We start from the raw sequence: 23,880 nt of genomic DNA, 5'->3' as shown, positions 1-23,880 counted from the left end.
TAATCGTTCAATTTCTCTCAGGGGGGGCCTGCATGTTATTTGGAACTTTTTGTCCTTTTTGGTCCCATAGGAGGCTCCTTATGGGAGGCTCTAGCTGTAATGTGTTTTCTCTGAAGTGAGATGAGAGCAGCAGGGAGTTAACAGTGAAAACACAATGGAAAAGGCAGCAGGAGTATTTTTAATAAAAATCAATGAATAGTGACCATGAAGGGGAACACTTGCTGTGGAATTCACATGAGCTCTCATCAATCAGCTGGGCAGAGAAGACCACAAGAGGTCTCTGACTTCCTGTGGGAGAGTTATGATTTGTTTAGCTGTTTGTGGCACTTGTAAAGGAAGATTTGTGGCTCATATTCTATCTGTGGGCAAACTGTCCTACATTAATTTTGTGATATTGTTATTATGTTTAATTACAGATTAAGGTTTTTGACTTGGTTTAAAAACCTGGATGGAAACTGTAGAAAATCATAGCTCAGAGCATATTTGCTGTCTGCAAATCTTAAGAAAACAGCTGAGTGAACAGTAATCCAGCAATAAAGGAGCATCCAGACATGTAGATAACATCAGCCGCAATTCTTCTCTGTGTTTAACGTACGTGGTTAAATGTCACAAAGGAAAATACAGATATGCAGTTTTTTCATTTGTCTGCATCATTCTCCCGCTTCTTCCGCCGCTCAGGATGTCGCTGGATGCATATAATGTAGCACCGCATGTAGTGGTAATTCAAGACATTATATTACACTACTGCTCGCAGGTTCCCCATTCAGTTTGGAAACTCCATCCGATAATGTATTATGCTGACAGACACCTTCATCAAACTGGTCTTAATCCATCATTCTGAACACTGCGGTCTCCACTCCGTGCAGAGAAATAATGTGAGTTTTTGACACGGAAAATGTGTCTGAACCCTGATCTCTCCACTGTTTTTCTGGAAATCCTAAAAGAATAGAAACACTTATTTTTATTGCAGTAAAGACAGAAATATCATCCAAGATTTATTTTAATTAGTTGGTGGTGTAGCATCTGTTCATCTAAGGGGAAAAAAAAGAGAGAAAAAAAAGTGAGATGCATGAAATCAACAAGACTGTGGATGCCCATCAATCAATCACTCATAATTTAGCTCAGTCTCTACAGTGGATGAAATCCTCCTGTGTCTGCAGCAGACGTGCACCGGTAGTCGCCTTCTATCAGCCGGCAGAACATATCACATTTTACCTTACTTTTAATTCACCCTGACTCTCCACTTCCCCAGAGCAAATGGCTATGATTGATGGTCGGCTCCCAGACTAATATCCACGTGGTCTTTTTCCCCGCAGGTTTTCTGCATTATGGAGACATCTCCAGGGCTGTCAGTAAAGCGGAGGCCCGAGCCCTAGGGAACATTATTGACGAAGCTGTCCATGCGATCACGCCGGACGCCATACTAGCGCTGACAGGTGGCTTTCGCAGGTACAAGACTTGTCTCCTCCTTTCAGTGTTGATATGGTACTTGAAATAGAACAGCACTGCCTATTTTGTGCTTTTTATTTTTTTCTCACTTGTGTTAAGCTCATACTGGTTATGCACAGGGGAATGTAAAGATATTAGATATTATTATTAATGTAAAGTCTCCTCAAGAGATCTGATTTAATCCCATGTGGCTATTTCTTATAACTACTGTCACACATAGCAAGTCATACGTGTGGTTAGACTGAAAGCTGTCGATGCCTAAATGCATCCGACAGCTGATATGACATAGTTGATAAAATGTGTTTGACGCCATAGCAGCACAGTCTCTTTGTTCTTTATCATAAAGAACCTTGAGTACACAGGTCATTCACGTCATAGTTTTGAATTTACATTAACGCACTGAAATGCATTACATTGTCAATCTCCCGAGTGCATGGTGAGTTACCTACTGAGTGCGGCTATTTGCTCACAGCCGGCGCCTCCCTCCGCCGTCACCTCTTTGTGCTGCTCTTTTTTTATATGCAGTGCTTTGTGCCCGAGTAAGCGAGGAGCACTCTGCTTGCTGGTGTTGTAAAAATCCAGCCATAACCACTGGCGTGTGCAGTAAATAATTCAAAAGCAGTCTGGCAGTAAGGACAGGCGCTTGCTTCTCAACAGGGGTGACAGAGCTGCACAGCTTAGCTGATGGTCTTTAATAGAACCTCGGCCACAAACATTACACGTTGCCAGGAGAGTTCTCTTTTTCTTTTTCTTCCAAAAACCTTATGAAAGTTTCTCCTCTTTGTATTTGTTGTTTTCTAACATATTCCACTTTGTCAAAGCCTGGCACGAAATTGTCAGACTGACTTTTAAAGCAAGAAAACTTAACTTTTGCTAAACAACAGCCACTGAGACAAGGGACAATAATGAGATAATGCTTACCTTAACCCTAAACCACTATTAAGTGGTTACAGTAAAATACTAAGCAGTTGTAACAGTAGCACAAATAGGTAAGTGTCATAAGCTGTGGCCCAATTCTATGCTACATGCTAATTGTGTATATACTCTATACACTAATACTAATAATACTAATAATATATTATGCTATATCTTTACGGTATACTGTTTTTGCAGTTAGTATACAAGAAATCAACGTACTTAAAACATCTACAACTAACTTTTCTGGCCGGTAGGGGGTAAGTGACACTCCAAAACAAATTCAGCGTAAGCCACTACTAAAACCTCCCGTCCTGTTTCCTAAGCCTGTAGAAATATGTACAAGAGATGAAGAGACTGTGTTGTGTTTATTTTCAGAGTTACAGAGAGTTGAGCGAGGCCAGCGAGGGTCCTTCCAGCCTCTTGATCCCTTATGGGGGATGGCGAGGAGCTGGAAGACAGTGAGGTGGAGCTGCCAGAGGGAGAGGAAGGAGAGACAGAGTTAGTCTCAGTCCTTTGGCTCCTTTAATTCTATGTCTCCCAAACGCCAAACCTATGTTTATGGTTGTTTTTGCTCAATCTCTGTTCCACTCTCTTGGTGCGAAGGAACGCAGACTTTTCGGTTTTAACCGGTACTGCTTCGGATTTGGTCTGGCTGGAAGCGGCTGCAGGATCATCCGTCCCTGGCTGAATCTGTCTGGCCGCTGTTTGAATCACGCCACTTTATAACCTCGGCTGGATGGTGGGCGGGGCGGAGTTCTGGACCATACCTTGACAACACAGGGTATTGCAGAAATAACAACAAAAGGGCTACAGGCAGCACAGTGTGGTTGAGAGTGATCGTACTGCTCAGTGATATCACCTCATAGTGGATATTCATCTTCATCATTAGTAAATATCTAAAGTCTTAATTAAATCACCTTTAACTGAAATAAGAGGAATCATACGTTAATGAATCTGTGATTTTACACTGCTACTGCTAATTAAACCTAATCGAAAGATGACAAAATATTTTTTTTTAATAAATATTTGATAGTTATTTGTTTTCTGACATGTTTTTGGAGCTTTTTTTAACACCATCCTCAATTAGTTTTATGTTTATTTTCCAGCTGTGAGTGGCTGTGTGGGAGAACAGTGTCCATCAACAGCACATTTAAAAATCACTTTCTTACTCTGCATGCTGACTGCTTTGACTATATTTTATTTAGTCACTTTTCCAGTGTGAACACACTCCACACTTAAAACCTGATTAGAACTAGTGTGTTTTATGGATATAAGACAATTATAAAGTTATAAACATTCACTACCATTAGCCACCAAAAGATATAGGTCGGATCAAACGTAAGAGCAAATAAAACTGTAGCAGTAACAATTAAATTGAGCAAAGGTGCGTTTTTACTCAGCTTTTCATTTGCAAAAGGTAAGATAGTGTTATTTCTTCTCAAAGTCACATAGTGTGGCTTTTATGTCTGCATCATGGTGTATATTAGTTTGTCACAGTGGTTATACGTCCACAACTTTCCTGAGTAAAGATGGTATCAAAGAGCACAAGAAAAAAAAAAAATCCAATATCTGTAATCTTCAAAAGGATAAATGACAGCTGGAATGATATCTGATTATGTAAATAACCACTCCTCAAGGGGAAAATGTGGTAAAAGAGATGAGGAAAGTGATTAGAGCATCATGGATAGTTAACATCAAGAATGAAAGGGAGGAACAGATTTTGAAGATTTATGGGCCAGGAGTCTGCTGCAAAGTGTAAAGGGGCCTATGAGAGAGCTTTTACGGCTTCAAACTCAGAGAGATGAAGCACACATTTACTTCATCTCATATTCGGCGCAGGCTCGGGGAGCATTACGTGAAACTTAACTGGAATCACACAGAGCTATAATTGAAGAATGATGACTTGTACATTATTAGTCAGTAAGTAAGTAATTTACCTTTATCTTGTTGAAAAGCAGATTCTCCAGACATGGTTTAAACACAGCGGGTGCTGTTATAAGGCCTATTACACCAAAATAGTTCATATGCTCTCTAAGATGCCAGCAGCACCACTAATAACCCACTAATTCTCTTCAGGGTGACATATTTGAAAATGTTCCCTTCTAAAGTCCTGTCAAAGCTCGATTTAATTACCTATCATTTCCAGCGTGATGCTCCGAGTCTCTTATTAGCTTCATCTTTCCAGCCGATAGCCTTTGTCAAAAAATGGAAACACACACACACACACATACTATATACCTCTTTAAATAGACATACTTGGCTTTGGAAAATCTTTCATCTCTGGATAACATACACAAAGAAGAAACTCGACTCCCAAAAGTTTCATGAAATAAGCGCCGTGCTCCAGTAAACTCAAGCTGTCAGCCACTTCAGAGGGAAACAGCATGGCGAGGATTTGTTGATGCCACTGACATTAGCCTTATTGAAAGGACAGCTGTGGAAGGCGGGTGACAAGTCTTAAGCGGTTTTGTTTGGGGGGAGGATTAAAAATAGATTAGGCTTGAAAATACAGCTTCTACCACTGCTGCGTGTGAAAGGCTCACGCGGTGTCAGCGGAGCACTGTATTTATGTCGGTGTGAAGCCGGCATGTCCCCGCTGTGGATCTTATTTAACATCAGATTGTCTGGAATAGGCCTACGACTCAAAGTGACACGGATGATGGGGCAATGCTGTCTGCTCTGAAATCCTCAAACACAGGCTGAGTCTCACTGGATTGTTTCTCTTGAACAACAACCGAGATAAGCAAATTTTATCAGTTTAGTTCAGGGTGTCATGATTTTTTAAAACCAACTCTATTAACAGCTTGCAGTGGAACAAGCAAAACACGCTGTCTGATCATGAGCTATAACTCACGTACACTACGCTTTTTCTTGTTTTTATGTCATATCTTCCCGACTATGACCTTGTTTTTCTCTGTTAGCAGGAAAACTTAGATAGCGGTGGAAGATAGAAGGTGAAATGATGCATCGCTGCAAACCAAGCCGTTCCTTTTCCCTGACCGGCTACTTTTAACTGCCACTGAACTTTCCTCCTCCCTGCAGATTCTGTGAGATTTCCAGCAGCAGCAGCAACAACACTTCCCACATCTGTATTATTCATACATGTCATCCTGTCGTCCACACAAATTTGTAAATAACCATGTATATTTTATAGGCTTTGTGCAAAAACACTCAATAATTTAACATTTTCCCTCACGCAATAAAAGAGTACACTGGCTAAATTCACACCAGACAGATCTGTTGCTCTGCTGTTGCACTTAATTTAAAGGAACACAAGCGGTGTTATGGCGCACAGTGACTTGACAGTCACTCGAAGCTAATATTCTCAGCCGAATCTTCCCGCTGGAGCAGGAGTGGACGCCTAATGTTAAATAAAACAAGTTCTCCAAATTAAATGACCACATAGGTCGTTTGTATCTGCACTCCAGAACAACCCATTGGAGTGTAAGATGCTGCTTTCCAAAACTGAAATCACTGTTAATAAATAATTGTTTTATGGTGTGACAACGCTGTGGTTAAAGTCTGGTTGGGTTTAGGCACAAAAAACACTTGGTTAGGGAAAGATCATGGTTTGGGTTAAAATGATCGCTTGAAATGTGGTTACTACTTCCTGAAATTAGACAATCTTCATCGTCATGGCAACAGTAAACACCGTGTTATGTTTTTAAAAAAATGTAATAATTACATAATTATTACAGTTGCTAGATGGCGTCTGTCACTCAAACGTAACTATAGGTTATTTTTGGTGACTGAATTTACAACCTATAGGGTCTTGGGAGGACATGCTCAAATAAAAACAGTGTTGTGAAGGTGCACCATCAGAGGCAGGGAAGAGGAGGAGGAAAAACACCCTCTTTGCTGGAGAGAGCGTGTCTGACATGCTGTTGTCTACTTTTCCGCTGACTGGGGTTGAATTAGAGCTGCTATCTGCACAGACCTGGCGTGTACTAATGCTCCATTGCAATCAGGAAAAAGATGAAAAGTGTAATGCCAGGGTGTCTTCTCCTCAAATAACTGCCAATTCCCATGTTAGCCCCTCACACACACACACACACACACACACACACACACACACACACACACATGCATCCGTCTGTTTTTAAGCGCTGATTGGAGGTAAAAGGAATTCATGCTGACGATCTCTCTGTCTCTCTCCCTCTTTGGTTTTTTGCTATTCATGGCACACATTTATGCAGTGCACTCGAGTGAGTTTTGCCAGCACAGCAAAGGCTAGCAGTGAGATTCACTTAACAACTTGAGGGCACTGTACAAGCTGGAAGTGTTGTGGAATCTCAGCGTTGCCAATTAACAGAGTTGGGAGGTTTGGAGGAAAAGTTGCTCATTCAGCAAATGGAAATCTGTGATGCATTCTCAAATAGCTGTGTCCTACCAGTCAACTCATTAAAGAAGTGTCAACTTTCCACATAAAGACCTACAAAAATTCCACTGAGTATAAACACAAGTGTGAAAGTGAACACTCTCACATCTATTATTTTAGACGAGAATAAATTATATACATTCAGAATGCAAATTAAATGACTGTGACTGAAACGGCATCTGCTGAGTGAACCTGTGAGTCAGGCACTCGTTCCGTCAATACCACAGGGGTATGTGCTCTCTGCCACTAACGCTAACCATTAACATTATCATACCTTGTGGAGCTCAAATGGCTGTTTTTTTTAATACGTTCTTGCTCCCTGAATTAGCCACGGTGACCTTTTGAAGCTTTCCCACAAGCCATTCACAGCCTCTCTCCATTCCTTTAATGTTCCTCCCTCCCGCTGCCGTCACTCATTTGTTAGAAGCGGCAAGGAGAGATCAGACACGGAGCCTCGCAGCAGCTGAGGCTTCTTTGGAGCCATATCAGCCTCAACATTTCTTGTCATTCCACTTTGTGTTTGCTGTGCTTATGTCTGTATGATTTCGCCTATTGTTTCTCAAAGGTTTGTGAGTGCGCTTGTGTGTGAGTGGGTGTTAGGTAATGATCGGTTTGAAATGGTGCCTGGCCTTTTTTTTTTTTTAATTTCTTTTAGCAGTGGTGTAGAGAGCTGAGGCGGTGGCCAACCTCAGTGTATCGCAGCCTGAAGGGGGGAAGGTTCTGTCATCTGAGGGGCAACTTTAGCACTCGTGGACTGTGTTTGCTGTGTGTTTGTGCCAGCATTGTTCTCACTTTCATGACGGATGAAAAATCTGCCATATGAGGAACTCAGTGTTTCTTTTCATCATTTCATCTGAGAGTCCTCCTCGTTATTTTAGAGCATGTATGAGCATGCAAGACAGGAAAACACCTTGGGCAGGTGGCACACACAAATTCACTCATCATTACACTGTTTCCAATCAGTCACATGTGTCTGTCACCATTTTTTAAGCCACCATTTTCTTATTTTATTCATGTCATGTGTCATCCATCATTGGTATTAGTGAGATTTTCATAGGAAACATAAAATACAGACGTCAACAAGCTTTACTATATATTTGTGAATCTGGATGTAAGTTCAAACACAGACACCAGTTTACAGTGTTGATACACATGGATGTGTCCTACTGTTTTAAATAAATTGATCAAGTGGCCTCTTTCTCACACATTGTGGTTGCCTGTTTAGCGCCAAGTTGATTCTTTTGGGCTTGTTTCCATAGACCTGGTTGATCTGGCAACACCGGCGCTAGTAAGTCACAATAGCTAGATAACTGGCTTGCCAACTGCTGTTGTCAGTTAGCAAGCTAGTCGCTATAACTAGTCTATAAATTTTATTCTAGAGGTGTATGTGCACATGAACTCCTATCTCATTACTGTCTACAAATCATGTTTCTTTTGAGGAGCAGACGGCAGATAGGTTAAATAATAGTGCACAGTGAAACACATACACAGATAAGTACATGTCAGCTCAGAAATGTACGCCGCTGAGGGAGACGACACAAATATTTTTATACACTCACAGCCTCCTGATTTGGCTGGGTGTGGCAACTTCACACAGGGATAAACATGCTTATTTGAAATTCAAAATAAGATTTTGATAACCAAATGGCACGGATTTACATTTTACACTGCCTCATTACTGACAGTGTTATCCTCACAGAAATAAGTTTTCAGTGTTCATAGATATTACATATTGTAAGAAGACATATCTAAACCCTGAAATCATAAACCTGCTTTAACCAAGTCAGCTTTCTAATCCAGTGTATGTGAAAGAACCAACGGAATAAATAGTCTGATGTTAATTAATCTCAAGCTGCATCCTCAGAAATGGAGACACAAGTGTCCTGAATAACAGCAGCGATTTTAAAAATGATGCAGCTGATCCCAGACAGACGCTTTGATATGCCTTTTGTGTACATATCTTATGCACATGCAGAGGTTGTTTTCTGAGCTTTTCACTGTGTTCCTGCTTGATAATCACTTGATAAACACTCCCTGCCTGCAGTTGTGCTGACAGAGAAAATGCATTGTGTAAGCCCGGGCTCCATATGGGTCTGCTTTATGACACTGATCCAAGTAGAAAATGATGACTCTCATAAAATTAAAGCTCTGACAGCTGAGGCAACAAAAAAAAAGATCTTTTACACTTAGCAACCTAGGAGAAATGACTTGTTTGAATAATGAAAAAAAGTCATTGCTATTAGTATGGCCTGTGCTTTTAACAGCACAGTTTGCCACCTTCCCTCTTCATCAGTTAAGGGCTGTGACTAAAAGATAATTCTTTTCATTACCTCCTGGACACAGTAAGTGGTTACCAGTGCTATGTCTTTATCTCCAGGGGGAAGGAGTTTGGCCATGACGTAGACTTTATCGTGACCGCACTTGAGACGGGGACGGAAGAGAGTCTGCTTCTCAACGTTATCGATAGACTGAAAGATCAAGTAAGTATGTGGCTTCTTCCTTTTTATGCACTAACTCACTGAAAGGCGCGTGTATCCCCACAAGTCTCTTCAGTCAGTCAGTTTATTTGAAAAAAATAAATAAATAAATAAAGTTGTTAATGTCAAGCAGACAGCTGAGCCGAGCTGGAGTTGAGCTGTTGATGGACTATTGGTAAAGCAAAACACACTTTCAAGTTCCAGGAAATTTTCTCTCATCACTTGGCCACCCTTTAAGGGCAATGCCAATTAATTTATTTAAACTTTAAAGCTGCATTTTGGCATATTTTCATTTTGGCAACTCCTCCAGTCACTACTGGCTGGAGGACAGTAATGAAGATGTTCTGAGCCATGATGTGTGAATCAAGTTCAGAGTTCTACCTTCAGTTTATATTGTTAGTAGGCTCTAACGGTTTAAATCCAAATGAATGGATTTAAGATACATTTTGGAAAAACCACTGAGTGTTTCATGGGTTATTATAGATTAAGCTAAATACAACAGCACATTTCTGTGGACAACATAATAGAACAGTGCAGACTACTTTCCTGTACTTTTGTAGTGCTTAAGTGTTGCTTGTGGATGTTTATACTGCAAGTAGGAGATCAGAGCACTGTTTGAACATTTAATTTTGCACAGAGCAGCTATTTATTTATCAAATTAAAATGTGCTATAGGATAGGTATCGTTATCGGGATATGAAATGACCCATATCGGGATATGAGATTTGGTCATATCATAAGTTCATGTTCCATCTGTGCCATGTCCTGCATGCATAATCAATCAACTTTTTAATTAAAACTAGCTTATGTCCTACCCTCTTTTAGATGGATACATAATGTACTTTGAGCAGACAGAATACCCTGACCATCAGTACAACATAGAGTAATGTAGTCCAGTACAACATGTCCACAAACTACAGCCTTGAATTACAGTTAAGTCAAAATAACAGCTCTTGAGTCTCGATAGAAATATAATATTTCAAACCTCACAAGGTAGTATCTGTTACAGGGCTGTGGTTATTGATTGCATTATATTGTACAGGAGCCGGCTACAGCAGCTGTGTGTAAGTTCTAAACTTGGTCTTGTTATAACAGAAGAGTTTATGAAGTGGACATTCATACACCACTAAATTAAATCTAGTTACACCACAAACATTTGTTCTTATGTAGAGCTGAGTTATTATAAATATTTACATCCAGTTACTTCCAGGTGTTGTATAGCTAACGGAAGTAACTGAAAAAACAACAATGTTAGTTAGCTGATATATGACATGTGACAGAGCTCGGCAACAAACACACACAGAAACATACCAACACACAAGTGAAGACACAAGAGTTTGATTTGTGTCTTGGCATGTGTTCTTACCCAAAGTTACTGCTGAAAACACCAAACTCAACTTAATTGAACTGGAAAGTCATTTTTGCACGCATGCCATGCTGTCAAATGATTTTATACTGTGAATGAATCACTAAAGATGGAAGAAGCGATTGTGAACGGATTTGTCATAATGTCCTTGAATATGGGTATATAATATGATTTAAAATTGATAGCACTATCTGGATATATGAGAAAAACCTAATACATCCAATTCTATCCACTGCAGTGCAAGCTCTCATCAGGTTTTTCCTTGAGTAAAATATGAAGAATTCTTGCATTAAGGGCATATCTCTGACCGCAGCACATGCAGTATGTTTTGCTAATAAGGAATTAAATGGAGTCGGTCACTTTTCCATCATTCACAAATGTGTCCTTGAAAACTTACTGAAGGCTTTTTATAAAGATTTAGAGAAAAAGGTGACCATCAGGTTGCTCCGATTCAGCCGCCTTTAATGGAAAGAAATTGGCAAAAGGTGAGTGAATCAGGTAAAAGAGAAATGGTACAATTTAACAGGTTACTTTGAGAACTTTCAGCAAGGCTTTTAAGGACCATGGGCAGCAGTAGAGACCCCTTAATGGAAAATGGATCCTTTAATGGAAAATGGGCACAAAAAGAGAGGTGTGTGTGAGAGAGGAGGGAAAAGGGAGAAGAGAGGATAAATGTGAAAGAGAGACAGAGAGAGAGAAACAGACAGATAGAGGCTGATTAAAGCAGAGAGAAAGCGAGAATAGAGAGAAAATGTGTAGGCAGGAGATAAAAACACACAGGCGATGTTAATGGCGGGCTATGTTTACATACACATAATGGTTTCATCGCTGGCTGCACTCAAATGATGAAAATTATTTGCTGCTAATATCGCAGTTATATGACAAATATCAGCGCGCTGCAGAAATGTCCAATTAAAACTCAGAGCGTGTAAACACATTTATCTAATTACTGTACCTTAAATTGAGGTCTTAATCACAATTGTGCAGACAAAAGTCCAGCGTGTTCATATTTACTTACATATTAGTTCCATTTTTACCACTGCTTTTACCTCATCCACCTCTCAATCTTAGCAAGAGCATATTTGAATGGAAATTTCAGCCGTGCTGCACCTTTTTAAATTCAAACAAAATGAAAAATCTCAGTTAGTGATACTTTTATTTACACGTGCAGACGCAGTCCCTGGGAGGAAAATATTGCCAAGGCTTTCAAAGTCAATTTAATGTCTGCAAGTTAAACAAATATTGATTAGCTAATTGGCAAACACGGATCAGAAATAAAGGAGTAAACATTCTAATGAAGATACAAATGGAATTGGATGTTTTATTCATCAGTAATGACTATGCCATTTGTGAGCTTTGAGGATCAACAGGTTTTAAGGCAGTAGTAGTAGCAGCAGCAGTAAACTTTTTCTCTCCTGCCCCCTGTTTTGGAAGATAACACGGCCCCCCTGTCAAAGCATCAGAGCACTCTTGTTTCCTTATCCTTCCCAAATGAATTAAATTCATAAGCCTTTTTCACAGCAGACATTGTCAAACTGTCAGTTGAACTGATGTCGGCTCTGGATCAGTAATACTTGCATTGTGTGTGTCAATATGTGTGCACTCAGTGGCCTCTGCACTCCAGTTTGAGAACCACTGCTTTAAAGGATAGGTTGGCTTTTTTTTTTTTTTAAAGTTTATCTGAATATAAAACTCACATGTCATATTGTCGCAGCTCAGTGAAAACCATTTATCTCCAAACAATTTTGATTTTTTCAGCTGATGGACTAAATGTTCCTTTATGAGATGAGGACATTCTGCTGTTTCCTAAGCAAAACAATCCATTAACAAGCCAAATGGATTAGCTTTAATACGCATTATCATTTTGGAGATATATACACTGACACGTACGTTGAAAGAGTTGTGGGTCTTTGTAATTGTTTCTCCTCTCCATACTGGCCATGAAGCGATACCTCTGTAGACTGACTACACTATACAAGATTGGTGGTAAAATCCACAGTCCTCAATCTGTGGAAAAATGTATTCTAAAGTTCAGCTGAAGGTAATATGAGGCTTCATCAGAGTTAACTGTATCAACTGCTGTTTGCTGGTGTTTTGTTCTGGCAATAAACCCATGACTTCCAGGAAGTATCCCCTTTGGCACTGCTGAGCAAGAAATTACTGTCTATATAAACACAAAGAGGGAATTAGCCACTTTGGCTAAGTCAGACTGCTAAAGCCTCACAATAAAGCAGCTCTAGTTCAAGCAGGAAGACAATTATCATTATTATCCAATATTTTCATTGGGATTTTTTTGCAGGCTTTCCCATCATCCAAAGATCATCTTAGCTGGAAAACATTTAAACCACCTTATCTGTTTGGTCTCTCTGCTGTCATTGCAGTCATTGCAGGCTGTGCTGCTTTGCAGCTTCATTCCTCTACCACTCTATTGCCACCAGTGTGAAGGACCTGTCTTTGGTCCATAGAGGGATCTTCGATTGGCTGCTATTTATAGGCCTCCATCCCTATAAATCCATCTAATTGATGAGGTCAACGCCAAAGGTTTTATCGAATATAATTTCTGCATTCTTGTTCATTCTTTGCTAATTGAATTAAGTTTGATGGAAATTTGGAATGCAAAAAGAGGACTATGGATTTTCATGGAGGAACAATTACACTTACCTTTTTAATGTCCATATGGTATGTGAGTTTTGAGTTTTTGTTTTATGTCATGCAGACAGTTGATACTTTTCCATGATGACACTTGTTACAAGGGAACCTGGATCTTTCAGGCCAATGTAAATACATAATGGACAATATCACTTGAACAAAATGACATTCTATAAAAAAAACAAGGGAGGGGGATGTGGAAGGCCTTTTCTTTGTCAACACTGTCTTCTCTCTCAGATAAATGCATAGTTGGAGAGGGTCATGAGAGAAGACAAGTGTTTGATGAAGAGCAGGACCGCGCTGCCTACTATGGCTCTATGGCTGCTAGCTTCTTTTTTTTTTTTTTTTGTCATCACTGGGTATAAAAATAAATCCCTCCATTCTCTGTCTCTCTTCCTTCCACACCTCCACATGCCTCCGCTCCTTCAGAGGTCCTTCCTGACAATAATTACCTCCTACTTACTGTATGTTATCGTGGAGCTTTCACCACTTGCAGCCATTTTTGTTCACTATAGGTAGAGAGAGCGAGGTGAAGGTGCGAAAGCATGTGTGAATGCGTGGGAATAAGGAGTAAGGATGGATGTGAATTAGGTGGGTAAGGCAGGTGTTAAAAAGGCTTTAGGAGCTTAAGAAGGGACAGCATGATACGGCCGGAAGCTTTCTTCTCAGCATGCTGGATGGAACAGGGATGGAGAGGGACCGGTCTGCAGGGACGAGGACACAAGAGACAGTGATTAAGTGGAGGTAGCAGAGGTTGACTCTAAGTCGTGTAACCTTGTCATCTGCAATCGAACCCCCAGGGGCCCACGTGTCTTCACTCAGGCCTAATATCACGGGCAGTTCCTGCAACCCCCTCCTTCCCCCCTCCCCACCCCTTAGCGCACCCCTCTCCAGCCTGCAGGGAGTTAAAAATACATCTATCTAGAAACGTCCTTGTAAAAATGGGTTCATCATTTTTCCCCCCCCTCCTCCTGCTGATATTCTGAAAGCATAACTTGGGGGCAGAGGCAAGGTCAGCTACCAGCTTCAGTGGCAGACAGATGAGATTCAGCTTGGCCCTGGTAATAGCAACAGAGAGACGGAGAGACGGAGAGGGCCATGTTTCATCTACCATCCATCTATCATCTCTGTCTCTAAATACTGTATAAGTGCTGCTTTCTGAAGCTCTGTATGCATTGCCGCCATTATAATGCGATTCAGCTCGGTTTTATTGTTCCGCATTCGGTCCGAGTCAATGCGGTTAGGGATCCGAGAGTTTTCCCTTTGGTTGAATAAACGCTTCAGGCAGAGTTGCCCATACAGCTGAGGTTATTTTGCAGTCACATGGAGTTAGTCACTTTGAGATCTAAATAAAATCTGAGCAGTAATGGCTACTTCATAGGATACCCATACACACACACACACATATGCAGACAGACACAAACACACAGACTTCTGCACTTTAATTTCAGTGATCAGTCTCTTTCATTCAAACTTCATATCAAAGTCAAAACGCAGTTCAAACGGTCCCGGCCAACACACGCTAATCTGCGACTTGAAGGCAGGTTTTGAAGTCTCTCTCTGTGAGTCAGAGAAATTGCGAGATGAGATCAGAGTGCCTCGAATCCATGACAACATTGCGCTTGTCCTCTGGATGCAGGTGGCCACGACGGCTGCTGCGACCACTCATCACGCTCTTAAGAAAAGACCCTGAGTAAATAATCAAATAGAAAAAAAAAAACACAGCTTTCAGATCACAATTTCAAAAGTCATGTTCACTTGACTTTTTTTTTTTTTTCCACGCTCAGAGGAGAAGCTTTGGGGAAAAGATTATCTTCCCGCTGTCCTCCTCTGTAATTCCCTCTGTAAACAGTTCTGGTGGAATAAGCTTACTCTCAGATGCTCGCTGACATTACCTGCTGCGTAGGCGATGATTACAGAGCGCTATTGGGCTAAACAGCCCCCGGCGATGCTGAGACGGTAACTTCATGACATCCTGTTTTTATGGTGGATTTGTGAGTGTATGTGTGTCAGAAAGAAAGAGAGAGAGACCGAGAGGAAGCAGTGCGACTGTTAATGTAGGTGCGTAGGCAGGAGGGCCGCAAACCTCATTGAATGAAGGGCATCTGTATTCAGGTACTTAATGGTCTGTGCAACTGTCACCATAACTCATTAATACTTTTCTCTGAAGGCATCCATATGATTCAAGGCTGAAAGAAATGTACTGCCAGGAGGGACTGAAATATCTGCCGGAATGAGAAGTGACCTACATTTGCGGCCTTATGTATGCGATGGGCTGCAGACCTTCTCCCACAACTTGTCTCAAGTGTGGCTTGGGGGAATTTTAATTTCAGATTAGTCAGTATTTAAGTGCTTTTATGCCGTCATTCTGGCCTCATTATCTAAGTGGGAACTGTCACTGCCTTTAGCTAAGCTATTACTGAATGTAAAGGGGACTTTAAGAGTCCCTCTCCCTGCCTATTATTGGAAGGTGAATGGTTATCTGTAATTGCAGAGGGAGAGCGGTCCAGGGGTGCAGCAGTGGGTGACATCGGGAATTTTCGCCTGCAACTGTGCCACAAATGAGTCCCACCCAGAAGACAATTAGAGGAGTGAAAGTGAGAAGGGAGGCTGGCGATTTCTTTTAGATCTGCTCCCCACGTGTCACTCAAGTCTTTCAGCGTCACCACCTTGGATTTCTCAGTACTTTCTTTCTCAGTGCCCACTGGAAAGCGCTGTCCTCATCTGATAAGTTGTGCGGGTCGATGGTCGGGCAGGACTGTTAAGTAGAGGCTATTGGGGCTATGCTGACAGGGTGTTTAATGTTTTGTGATTAACCTCAGTCATCGGTTGGACAGGCAGAGTGGCTACTTGCTGCACTTGCTTCCCCAATTATTGCTCTTTAAGGAGAGTGCAGCAGATTTATGGCCACTGAGAGGAGAGTAGTATCCCAACAATTACGCTGGGTGCTGGAATTAAATTGACAATTTGTAATCTTAATCGCCTCAACACTCCCGCATACAGGGAGAAGCATAATCAGCCAGGGCGAGGCGTGGAGAAAATCAATTCACACGCACTCTCCCTCTTTTTCTGTCTTTCCCACTATCTACTCATATACCTATTTCTTACTTTCTTTTACAGATTCAACCCTGTACTCTAACTCTCTTGCACTCACTCCATTTCACTCCTTTCTACACTTATGGCTTTGTTTCCCATCAGTGGTCCCCTCTCCTTCTTTCTCTTCAACACACTGACATCTTACTTGGCAGAGATTTCCATTATCTGAGGAGTGGAGCCATTTACCAGGGAATGGGCTTCAGCCATCGACTATGGCTGACTGGAGGCGCTTCTCTCTATTGGATCTAACACTCAACCATCCACTTTTTTCACCACTCAAATTAGACTGATGACAAGTCTGACCAGATGTTAACACAGTGGTCTATGTCCTTTTTCTGCCGTCCAAAGCCCTTTACCTCTGCTTCCAGTCATGACAATAGTTGCCACATTTTTTCAAGCTTAATTTAACCAACCAAAATGACTTTGCTCTTGATTTAATCACTGAGCATCTTATTGTGATGTATTCATTTTACAAATTTCAACATGAGTCTCTGCTACATCTCAAAGCTGGCTTGATTTTTCCATCAATTACTTTGTGATCATACAGTATGAGTTTTTAAAAAATATGAAAATAGACAAACTATGTGTTCAAACTGCTGTAAGGAGATTTTCCCAAAAACATTTGGACAAAATACAAACAAACATGGAAACAAGACAGCCAGTTCTGGAAGTGGTTCCGTAAGGCTCTAAATATAGGCACAGCGGTGTCAACAATGTCAGCATGCTAAAATGATCACAATGTCAATGCTAAAACATGCAGATATTAAGCTGGTATAATGGTATAACCATCTTAGTTTTGTGTTCTAGCATGCTAACACATTAGCACTCAACACAAAATAGTTAATTGTAGTATTAGCTCATGAACCAAAATTTTTACCTGATGGTGGCGCTAGAGGAAAAGGGGATCACCAAAGTCCTCCCAATTCATTCTAAAGGGGGACATAAATGTCTGTATCAAATTTCATGGTAATCCACCCAATAGTTGTCAAGACATTTCACTAAAAAGTGAACAAATGTGCCAAACAACAATCAAGGTTGCCAGTTGCACTAATTTCTTGGCCAGAGCTATATCACCTAAGTAACAAGAGGGTGCAGACTTTTTTTCTTACAAACATACCACAAATCAGACCATCCGCCAGGGCACTCTACATTATACTCAAAGAATTCCTCTCATTCCTCAAATGACTATTTTAAATACCTACACTATCTTCATTTACAGAAACCTTAATTCAACCATTTTCAATACCTCCTGGTTTATATCTAAGTTGCCTTTTATCTCCAAGATTAGGAAGAATGTGCATTAAAGCAAATAATAGTGCTCATGGAAAGCATTTTATATGAATTGCGTTGAGATTTTAAAGGATCTTATGATTCATTGAGGAGCAGAGAGGTGCTCTGTGATTGGGCTGCTGCATTAAAGTACAGCATCTGGCCACAAATGATCCCAAGGTTTTCGAACAAGGGGCTGGTTCCCCTGTTCAGGAACTGTTCTCATTTTATCTGTCAAATAAGAGGGTGGCATCTTCCAGTAAAACCCCATTTACTTAAATGAGTGAATGAAAATTACTTATTTTGTAGATTTACAACACAGGATGTCTTCAGACTTTCCGCAGCCAATGTGTGACAGCAGTTTTTTTGATTGGCTGGAGGAAAGTGGAGCTGATGATCTCATAAAGAATAAATCAAGCCATGCAAACATTTTAATGTAACTGTCCTTTTTGATCAAAGTTTAGACCTTGAGCAGTATTCCAGTAATCGAGTCTTTTTAAACACAAATTTTAAAATATTGCCAGTCAGTGACACAGAGATGAACATGCAGGCTTTTACATCCTCTCAGCTTAATTGCTGCAATGCTAATAAGGCATGACTCAGATCTGGAAAAATACTCAATGCTTTTGACCACGACTAAGGGACCATAATAATCCAAATGTGGCATCTTATTTTGGAGTCAACTGTTTAACTGATCAAAGAGTTTATTGATCACTTTTAAGGCTTCCATATTATATTTAATAACTTTTAACCTTCTATGAGCTAGTGTGCAAGCTCTGATCCTCAGATTGAGCTCTTTTTGGCTGCTCTGAAGTCTGGGCTAAAGATGAAAGGTGACCGGGTTTTTGCTGTCAGGACCCTAGGGTGCTCACTTGAGCAAGACAGACTGGCTGTCCTCCTTAAATTCACTTGCTAAAACCCCTGCAAAAAAACCTTTTAATAATTTTAGTTGAATGATTTATACAAAGTTTAACTTTTATCTTATATCTGTCCCATAATTGATACACTGAAAGCTGTAGTTTAAAGAGGCACTAGCTTGGTCTTCACTGTGAAAACAACTTAAATCACAACTCAGGCCTCTGTGAAAAAGTGATAAAAAGATGGATAATATGAAAGCCAGGCCCATCAGTTTTTCATTCACTTTCGATTGTGGGTATAAAGCATCACAGACAGTGTGACTTAGTGACCTGATTCTCTCCTCCTCCTTTTCACCAGGGTATCCTGCTCTACTGTGACTACCAGGCCTCCACCTTTGATATGTCGAAGCTTCCCAACCACAAGTTTGAGGCCATGGACCAATTTGCAAAGGGCTTCCTGATCCTGCGTTTGGAAGGCAGCCAAGTGGACGGAGGTCTCAACTGTGCTGAAGGGGACAGCAGGGGCTGGAGGGCAGTGCGCGTGGACTTAGTGTCGCCACCGATGGATCGTTATGCCTTTGCTCTCCTGGGCTGGACCGGCTCCAGGGTATGAAGGATTATAGAGATTGATTGACAGTAAAGAAGCTGCAGGTGGAATCCATGAGTAGGAAAAAAGTAAAACAGAGAAGTTACTGTATTTCAGGATTAATCATTTCTTGTTTATACTGACATCTTGTCATAAAATAGTGCTTGGGCAGAAGAACATCAAGGTCAAGGTGGAGTTCTTTGTTGTTTTTTTTTACTAAGAGGAACTTTTTAGACAGTTAATATACCTTCAGATATACTTTGAAAGTTTAGTCAGTAATATGGAGAAATACCAGAAATGTCTGATATCTTCTTGCTCATGACATAAATAGGAATAAAGTCCTCCGGAAGATAAATTGCTTTCAGGCATCACAATTTCCTTTCAATGCCATAAAAACAGGCAAGTAAAACAGATATTTGGTTTCAGACTATTGATTCTTTTCTTCCACAGCAGTTTGAGAGAGACCTGAGGAGGTACGCTCGATTTGAGAGGCGGATGCTTTTGGACAACCACGCCCTGTTCGACAAAACCAAGGTACTCAGTGCAGCATTACACACAACAACTGCAACTGATTTCCCACTCAGTTGTCTCATAACATACAAAAAGGCAATTAAGATTTATTCCATATGATTTAGTGGTGTGGCTCAATGGATGGTCTTTTTGGTTCGTGCCATTGGCATTTGGTTCAGAGTGAAATATCTCGAGTATTGAAGGATCACTAATCCTCTGTTGGCTTGAAAGGTGGTTGGTTACAACATAATTCAACTTTTAAGTTTTCACAGTGGAGAAAAATGATCAAAACATCCATAGAAACTTCTATAACCACTGAAGCATAATCCATTTCTCTGCTGTCCATCTTTTCCTTTCATTATGTTCCTTCAATATGTTCCAATCACTAATATTTTCATTAAAATATGCCAGAATAAGGCTGGATATGCTACTTCTTTTCTCTGAAAAGAATGAAATGAGTAGAAGCACAGGAATTATTGTACTGTAATAAACCATGTCATCAGTGAAGAATATTTTTTTTTTACTATTTATTATTACTTTTAAATTTTTAAATGTATTTCTTTATTCTTTTAATTATTTGTTGGTTTGAATCCTACTTTGAGGGCAGGGACTACTTTGTGTCTAAAGGTAACTACACATCTGAATGGATAAATATGACCTGAGGAGTTGCCCAAGGCTCCATTCAAGGTCCTTCTCTGTTCATCTATATGTTCCCACTGGCTCAGATTATGGAAAACAACAAAATATGTTACCATGATTACCATGATGACCCTATCATCAGGGGACTATTGTCCAATACAAGCACCGAATAAGTGCATTGAACAAATAAATAATTAGATATGTCAGAAATTCTTCAATTAAACAAAGAAAAAACTGAAGTAATCGTTTTTGGAACCGAGGAAGAATGATTAAAAGTCAGCGCCCAGCTTCAATTTATAATGTTAAAAACCACAAACCAAGCCAGCAATCTTGGTGTAGTCATGGACTCAGACCTGAATTTCAACAGCCACATTAAGACAATTACAAAGTCAGCCTATTATTACCTGAAGAATATATCAAGAATTAAAGGACTTACGTCTCAGCAGGATTTGGAAAAACCTTTCCATGCGTTTATCTTCAGTAGACTTGACTACTGTAGCGGTGTCTTTACAGGTCTCACTAAAAAATCGATCAGACAGCTGCAGCTGATTCAGAACACTGCTGTTTGAATCCTCTCTAAGACCATGAAAGTGGATCATATAACTGCAGTTCTCAGATCTTTACACTGGCTTCCTGTCTGTCAAAGAATTGATTTTAAAATACTGCTGTTGATTTATAAAGCACTGAATGGTTTATGGCCAAAATACATTTCTGATCTGCTGCTATGTTATGAACCATCCAGACCTCTCAGGTCGTCTGGGACAGGTCTGCTTTCTGTTTCCCGAGTCAAAACTAAACATGGAGAAGCAGCATTTAGTTAATTTAATTAATAGGTAATGTAATTTTTACGGACACCAGGGAGAGACGGTGTTTGACATGAACAAGAGATTAATTTCTCCTTTGTGGCAGTGAAAACAATACATAGGTTTGTGGATAACTGTCTATATTCAGTTTCATTCGATATTCAGACCTGACAAACAGTAATGTTAGCGATTATAACAGCACCATAACAGCAGGGCTATGACTATGTACTGACACCCCCATGACACACAGTGGGACAACCTCTTGTGGGAGAGATGATAGCTCAGCTACAACATAGATACCCACACAGTCACTCTCTCAAAGGGGCATATAAATGTGTTTCTAGTGACTGTCAAAACTCTGCCAGACTCCCTGTCATTCCAGTGGAGAAACAGGAAGCAGGACACTAGCTGCTCATGGCTGGTTAGTTCTGACTTAGCACTGACCCTGCTCCTCTGTTACATTTTTACAAAGTCACTGGAAGGAGGATTCTAGCAGAATTTGAGGGTGAACACCATTTCCCAGGAGGCAGAGAGACAGAGTCAGATACAAACATACTGTAGAGTCATAGAGAAAGCATGTGAGACTAAATCCATCAAGAGTGAGAGAAAAGGCCATCTGATGGGTGTTTTCCATAGACTATACTACGAGGGGGGGATTTGCTGCAACATCTAGGCCTCTGTGTGTGTGCTTGTGTATAAATCTGAATACTAAATTACTGCCAAGGCTCTGGTCTTCAAAGGTTATGGGAAGGATTAGACCAATGTGTTGGACTGCGGCTGCATGAGAAAAGTTAGACCAATTATCTCAAATTATTCAGAGCAATATGTGTTTTCTCTCTGAGTGAGCAGAAAGTTGATACTGGAGCGAGAGCAACTTTTTAAATTATTATAATTATTATTAGTGTTTATTGAACAAGGATCATGCACAAAAACATTCATCTCAAAATGAGAAGAGATGATTTATGCCAGATGTAGCTATTAGCTAATTTCCATCTTCAGTTCTCCCAGGGCAGGTACACAGAACAATCACCAGACACTAAAAACATTCATTTACATGCAACACCATTACATAGTCTGTATCATTCTAACAATTGTACAGACAAATCTATCAGCACACATCAACATATAAATACCAGCACATTTATCCAGTACATTTTTCAATCAATTATAGTACAGTGCTTGGTGGGAAGTGGACAGGGTTTGGCGGGCATGATGCAGTGCAGTTCTCCATCTCTCACACACACACACACAAATGAATGTGAAGTTTACATGAGTACATCAGAGCAAGTTGAGTGAAGAAAATACATCTTAATGTTTCAATATATGAAAGTGCAAGCTTGTTACCATAAAGGTGATTGCATCGGGGAGTTCATGGTTCATTCACACGTTTCAAAATTAAATAAACCACATCTTACCTTACACACAGCACTGGAGGAAAAATCTATTTACACCATAACTCATGCAATTTAATAACCAGCAAACTTGCCTACAATGCTAGAGCTAATTAGGTTTTCTTTAGGAACAACTTGCCTTTTGTGCGAATCATGTCCTTCCTTGGCTTTAACAGGGATAAAACTGTCAGTAGTGTGTGTGTGTGTGTGTGTGTGTGTGTGTGCCGTGTGTTTTCTTCCAATAGTGGAAAGTCTCAAGCAGTGGTGGTGATACTATATGTGAAGGTGGGCTGTCATAATTGGTAACCTATAAAAAAATCAGACCTTCAGTCGTGGCACATGAGATATTTTTAACCATGCAGAGAAGTCATGCTCCACATGTGAAAATCAGTTTTGACAACGGGTGTGACGAGCTCTGAGACAGGGGTGACAGATGACACTGATTTGTGTATTTTCCATGCAGAGAGTAACAAGTAAGGGTTTGAATACCATGTAATATAATTAGGAGACCAAGAAAGGACAAGAATTTGTTTGAAATGTGTTGATCAATGGGTCCACTTGCAGGCTTTGTAGTTAATTCAAGCCATTTGTATGTTGTACATCAGCTGGAATTGCACAACCTCAGCATTTTTTTTAATCCACACGAGACTCTGATTTACAGCTATCAGACAGAGAGAAACTCTCCTTACCAAACCTTTTCCACTACACAAACCTAAAACTGCATTTCTACCACATCTGAAGATCTGAAGGCAAAGTATTAAAAAATGACAGCTGTTTTACACAGTTATCTTCTTCCATTTTATAGTTTACAGTTGCTCAGTTTTGACCTACAGAGATGAAGAGAGACCAAAAACAACAGGGCACTCATTTCCAAAGAAATGATGCAGCTGCTGCTGGGTGTTATGTTTTTTTATTTCAGCTTTAGTATGTCAGTGACTATTACACAAAATTTCTATCCATTGCTGAGCCAATTAGCCAATTAGTCTGTTGACAGAAAATTAATTGCCAACAATTTTGATGATCAGTTAATCACTTAAATAATTTATTAAGCAAAAATCTACTTTCTTGCTTCTCAAACATGAAGCTTAGCTGCTTTTCTGTGTTTTATATCTTGAACTGCTGGTCAGACAAAATGAGTCCTTTGAAGATGTCACCTTGTGCTCTGGGAAATCGTGCCGTTGTTTGCAGTTTTCTGACATTTTATAGACTCCAGTAAACAAGTAATTGATATTTTTAGCCATGCAGAGAAGTCATTTTCCACATGTGAAAATCTGCACTGAAAACAGGTGTGATGAGCTCGGAGGCAGGGGTGACAGATGGCAGCGACTTCATGCAGAGAGCAACAAGTAAGGGAGTTTGAATATCATGTAGTATAATTAGGATATAGCTACATGAAGGGCAAACAAATGCAAGTTTGTTTGAAATATGTTGATCAGTGAAGCCACTTGCAGTCTTTGTAGTCAATCCAATTTATTTTTATGTTGTGGAATTTC

At 40.2% G+C, this 23,880-nt stretch overlaps 1 protein-coding gene across 8 annotated transcripts in view; it reads left to right on the top strand.

Moving 5' to 3' along the window:
- Positions 1–23,880, top strand: part of dntt (deoxynucleotidyltransferase, terminal) — an 82,735-nt gene that overhangs the window by 25,917 nt on the left and 32,938 nt on the right. For 6 of the 8 annotated variants that reach the window (XM_044372988.1, XM_044372989.1, XM_044372983.1 and 3 more), the window contains 4 exons: positions 1,317–1,449; positions 9,123–9,225; positions 18,817–19,065; positions 19,495–19,578. In XM_044372988.1, the coding sequence (XP_044228923.1) occupies positions 1,317–1,449; positions 9,123–9,225; positions 18,817–19,065; positions 19,495–19,578 (569 nt within the window). Of the gene's footprint in view, positions 1–1,316; positions 1,450–9,122; positions 9,226–18,816; positions 19,066–19,494; positions 19,579–23,673; positions 23,734–23,880 lie in introns of all 8 variants that reach the window. The other 2 variants (XR_006407138.1, XM_044372987.1) reach the window with 2 other exon arrangements.

This window comes from Thunnus albacares, chromosome 14, assembly GCF_914725855.1.
Source record: "Thunnus albacares chromosome 14, fThuAlb1.1, whole genome shotgun sequence".
Lineage (NCBI taxonomy): Eukaryota > Metazoa > Chordata > Actinopteri > Scombriformes > Scombridae > Thunnus > Thunnus albacares.
The sequence above is the reverse complement of the archived record's forward strand: the minus strand, read 5'-3'. Positions and strand labels throughout refer to the sequence as shown.